Source organism: Cyprinodon variegatus, unplaced genomic scaffold, assembly GCF_000732505.1.
Source record: "Cyprinodon variegatus isolate N-32 unplaced genomic scaffold, C_variegatus-1.0 Scaffold250, whole genome shotgun sequence".
In the NCBI taxonomy this organism is placed as follows: domain Eukaryota; kingdom Metazoa; phylum Chordata; class Actinopteri; order Cyprinodontiformes; family Cyprinodontidae; genus Cyprinodon; species Cyprinodon variegatus.
The window spans coordinates 671,340-676,916 of record NW_015150703.1 but is presented as its reverse complement, the minus strand read 5'-3'; the positions used below and the strand labels follow the sequence as shown (position 1 = coordinate 676,916).

At 36.0% G+C, this 5,577-nt stretch overlaps 1 protein-coding gene across 2 annotated transcripts in view; it reads left to right on the top strand.

Annotated features, from left to right (window-relative positions):
- Nucleotides 1–5,577, top strand: part of tmem248 (transmembrane protein 248) — a 23,309-nt gene that overhangs the window by 10,824 nt on the left and 6,908 nt on the right. For both annotated transcript variants that reach the window (XM_015382139.1, XM_015382140.1), the window contains exons 4-5: nt 1,298–1,448; nt 3,869–4,052. In XM_015382139.1, the coding sequence (XP_015237625.1) occupies nt 1,298–1,448; nt 3,869–4,052 (335 nt within the window). The remainder of the gene's footprint in view (nt 1–1,297; nt 1,449–3,868; nt 4,053–5,577) is intronic.

Genomic DNA, 5,577 nt, shown 5'->3' with positions numbered 1-5,577 from the left:
CAGTGGTTTATGTTAAAATAAACCTTTGGGTTAAGTCGTCGCAAGCTGTTTTTTTTTCTTGTGTTTTTTGAGAATTTGGTCTTAAATTTTTATTTCAAGTGGCATTAAAAAGTCTTCAAAAGTCTTGAATTTAACTTGCCTTATGCTGTAGGAACCCTGCTTTAACAGAGTTCAAAAACTCAGTGCATTGTTCCGCTCCATCCATCATTTCTAATCTGATGACCAAGGGGATGTAGAGGATTCTCTTTACCTGATTTCCACCTCTACCCTAAAATTTGTGCTCATTCTTCAATGTATAAGAGATCAAATGCAGTCAGATTAGGCAGACTTTGAATAGATCATTCTCACACTTCTGTAGATCATAATTACTTGATCTACACCAGAGGCGCTCAAGTCCAATCCTCCAGAGCTACTATCCTGCAACTTTTTGATGCACACCTGAATCCAACGATTCTGGGCTAAATGAGGGATTGAGCCTGTCGATTGAAGTGTGTTAGAGAAGAAATGCATCTAAACGTTAAAGGATAGTAGCTCTTAAAGACTTGACTTGAGCACCCCTGATCTACACCATTCAACTGCATATTTGCCTCTATTCCAAAAAAGTAAAAAAATAAAAATAAACAAATATCTGTGTTAACTGCAGTAGACACGCAGACAACCTGTTTTGAGTATAAACCAGGCTTTGGAAAAACCTCTGAGGCCTTCAGCGCTAGATTTCTTTAGTGAGTTTTATTCTTAATATTTTTTGCTGAAAGCCAAATGTCTTCTTTTAATGCAGGTTAATAATATACTTGGTTTTGTCACATAAATTCCCGATAAAATAAAACAAAGTTTGTGGTTTTTATGTGGATGAGGAAAAGGTCGAGGGATTGAAAATGATTTCTGCTTTATAAACTCTAACATAACCTCCAAAGGTTTAATTTTTCCTCTTGGCAGCTCATGTTTGCCTTCATCAAATGTTCTTTCCAATCCACCGTCATATCTAGTAGTCCACCTGGTAATCTCCTTAAGTCCGTTCACCGTTTGATAAATCTTGCATAAGCCCACAAACCCTTCCTGCCATTCATTATAAAGGAAGTAGTTTAACAGCGTTTGATTTTCTGCTTATGCAACTTGGTTCTGCAACAGCATTTAAAGCAGGTAGAGCATTGTGCTAATTTTGAAAAGTCTGTGTGTATTTCATTGATTTCTTCCTGCATTAAATCCATATGTTGGCTTTTGACTAGTATTTAAAGATTCTGGGTTAAAGACCCGTTTATTGCTTTAAAAATCTGAGCTTTTGTTTCTGTGATTTCAGGCCGAGAAGCCCATGAAGAAATAAACATCACGTTCACTCTGCCCGTGTCCTGGAACTCGGACGACTGTGTGCTGCATGGCCACTGCGAGCAGGTGGTGTTCAGCACGTGCATGACCATCACAGCTGCCAGCAATATCTTCCCAGTCACAGTGTGAGTTGGACGGCTTCCCGGAGTCGCTTCTCCGATTGTTTCTGGAGCTGAATTATTAGCGCAGCGGATGTGCGCTGTTGGAAAACATTCCCACCTGAGAAAAGTCTGCAGTTTACTCCTAGCATCATCTCTGTCTGCAAATGGATGGAAAATCGATCACCCTTTATTTGTAGACTTTTTTTAACACACCCAGAGTGACCGTCTGAAAAGATAAAAGTAATAAAAAATCAGCAATGAAATGCAAAATATAGGTCTGGATAATGCAGCTAAAACCTCTATCATATGTTTCTGAATTTGAGTCTATATAAGAGAATTTTATTATTGATATAAGCAAAAATAAAAGCCAGAGAAAGACTGCAGAGAATGCACACGACAAATATCTGGACAAACGTTCAACAATTAATTAGCCATGTTGTAACAGGGTGTATACAGGAAGGAGTAACTCTAATTTAATGCTTTTTAATGCTCTTAGAAATAATTTTAATGCCATCAACCAGTACCCATGACTCATATATATATATATATATATATACATGGCAAAATCCTTTCATCATCTTTACCGTCGACAGGCTGCAGCCATGTTCCGAGTTCCTCGTTTTTCAGCCACTTTTGTTGAAATTAGCATTTTCCCATTCTCTTATCTTTTTCTCCGCCTCGAGCTTCTTTTCTGAACATACGGCTTTACGATCAAACGGAAGCAGTTCCGCGCAAATATATTGCGGTATAAAATATCTGACAAAATTGTTTTTATAAACCTTTTTATTTATTTATTTTAATAAATTAAAATAAATAAATTTGGCATTTAAAATACATTTAAAATACATTTTAAATGCTATGATAATCTAATTTAATCAATTTTAATCCCAATTCAGGCCTTAATTTAAAATATAATAATTTAATTAATATTAATGTTTTTTAATGACCGAAAGAAACCCTGTGTAAAACTGCTCCAATTCGACATATTAACAATATTGCTATAAAAAAACAAAACAAAAAAAAACATAAAACCCAGAACAACAGTCATGGTGTTCAGGGTTCTGCTGGAGGTTTCTTCCTGTTCAAAGGGAGTTTTTCCTCTCCACTGTCGCTACAAGCATGCTTAGTGTGAGGGATTGCTGAAGAGTCAATGAGTCGATGCAATCAGTTGGTTTTCCTTAGAGGTGGAAAAAGTACTAAAATATACTCAAGTAAAAGTACCAATACTTGGATGAAATATTACTCAAGTACAAGTAAAATTACCCATCAGAAAAATTACTTGAGTAAAAGTAAAAAGTAGCTAATTTAAAATGTATTTCAAGTAAAAGTTACTTAGTTAAAAAAAAAAAAAAAACGGAGTAGGGGATCTCTCCCATGTAGTGAAAATAGGACAAGGAGTCATAAATCCAAAACTATTTAGTTTTTAATTAAAGAAAAATCTATACAAATGTAAACACATGTAATGACAAGATAACACATATCACACATGACATTTAAGACCCATTTAAGGCCAAGGATTTTCGTGGTTTTGGGCAGCAGAATTCGATGTTTCAGCTAGCATTTCTAGTGAAACATTCTCTGAACCATCGTAGCTCTCCTGATCCGCCTCCATCTCGTTCCCAATCTCCTACAGAAAGACTTGGCGCCTGGTGGCCTAGATCTACATGCTGATCACGTCACTCGCTGTAGTGCTTCCGGGCCCCATTTTTTGTCTTCCTTTCGGTTTTCCAAAGTTTTTTTTTTTTTTTACTCAGTAAAGGATGGGATTTGTAATGTAACAAAATACAAAACTTTACTCAAAACGTAATCAAGTAAAATTTAAATTACCGATTTTAAAAACTACTTGAAAAATACAAAATACACAAAAAAAACCTAGTCAATACAGTAACTTGAGTAAATGTATTTCGTTACTTTCCACCTCTGGTTTTCCTTAGATAGAAAACTTTGAATCAATCTGACTGGATGATCTGGTTGAACTATAAAATGCCTTGAGATGACATGATGTGAATTGGTGCTATATAAAGAATTAAATCGAATATATTGAAATACTGGTAAAGTCAACTCACCATTATTGGATAGAATATTATTTCAATTGATTTATTGATTGGCAGTAGTGTTCTTTTACAAACATGGATGCCTGCAGTAAAGCACATTTAAATGAAAATTACTCTTAATTAAAAACACTTATCATTTATTGAACAATATGTAATAATTTTATGTTTATTTAAAGTAAACTTTCAGAAGTTACTTTTCCTGTAAAGCAGCTCCAATACGAGAATATAAAAACCAGAAATTTATTACGATTTCTTTTCCTTTTGCACTTAGGATGCTTTGTGGAACAGTGCATTGATATATTTATACTAATATTTAATATTTATCTCATTGTGAATTATTTACCTCACAGCAAACCAAATCCTTTGCTTCTCTTTGTTATTATTTTGCAGGCAGCCACCCCACTGTGTGCCAGAGACGTACACCAATGCAACATCCTGGTACAAGGTGTTCACCACGGTCCGTGACTCAGACACCAAGTACAGTCAGGACTACAACCCATTCTGGTGTTATAAAGGAGCCATTGGCAAAGTGTACCACGCACTCAACCCCAAGCTCACCGTCATTGTTCCAGATGTGAGTTACAGACTCTCCGTTTTCTCATAGCAGAAAATACTTTTGAACATTTATGACCAGAGACCTTTAGTTTATTTTTTTACTGTCTAAATGGCTCATAATTGTTCTTCTTTAATGGACACATGGAGCAAAGAGTTATTACCCCTAATTTAATGAAATTAAAATCCAAAATGGTCACAGAGATGACTCGTACCTGACAAAAAAATAAATAAAAATTCTCTGAAATTACCAAATGAAAGTCAGACATTGCTCTCTAACAACGTAACGATTTTGAAAATTAAACTTGTGAAACAGGTCTGAACAACAATGATGATGCATAATTCTTTCCAAAGAAGTTTAAAAAACAATCCACTGGACTCTCTTCCCAATCGGGAATATTTTTTCAATTCAAAATGTCAGAATTGGCGTCAATTCTGAGGCTTTATAGAGTGGACCAAAAACAAAGCCCTGGTGTGAAGGTATTCCTTGACACCCCTCTCAAACTAGGAAGCCATCTATGTTAAGAAAGAAAAAGGCTCCCAGCGTTCTCGCACACCTCGCTCTTCTAGCTGGTCCATTTTCACGAGTTGTTTTCCACAGTGGCGGTCAGACAAACAAAACAAGCCGGTAAGAAACCAAACAGGAAATACCCATAGTGTAGAGTGGATGTAGATCTGACCAATCAGAGGCCTCCTGTCTGCGGGACTGTCTGCAGTCACCTACCATTTTGGAGAGCAGTATGAATCAGCCTCAAACCAGGCTTTACCAGAAAGGAGGAAATGCAGTTTTCACCAACCTGTCCTGAGCTATCAATACTCCATGTAATTCCTATTATTTTTTGACAATTGTTTTTTTTTTAGCTGTAATAGCTGATGGAGGTAAAAGGGTAAAAAAAATTAAATAAATCAGACTGGCAAACTCAGCAAAAAGTTAGCAAAAAGAGGAGTTTAGTTTTTACCAACAAATCAAAAGAAAAAAGTAAAGACGCTTAATAATGAATTAATAATAAATAAATGTTTACTTTAAACTTTATATTAAAAATCGTTGTCTCATAAAAACAACAGCTTAGCTGCGTTTACTGCGATACACAAGCAGACGACTTGGTTTCTGAGCATCCCTTTCCGCTATCATTGCAACCCCCATACAGTAAACCAGAAGACCTCGCCTGTTCCGCCAGGCCAACAATTCCCTCTAACGACCCCCCTTTCAGAGGCATAGACCAGCAATCGGCATTGAATGCTAACAAGGAACCCAAATGACTACCCATTCCTATGGGGCAGAACTGTTCAATTTGCATGTTTTCTGAACAAAAACAAGACTTTGTTGGGCTACTGTATAAAGCCTGGAACTCAACGCTATTTCTGAGATTTTGAATTGAAAAAGTTTCCTGGATGTAGGGTTGTCAAAAGTATCGATACTCAAAAAAGTATCGATACTGAAACGTTGTATCCGGATACAATACTCATTATCAATAGTATCGATTAAGCCATCTAAAGTGCAGAATAGTGGAAAATGCACTTTCTGAACACTGTGTGATTGAATAATT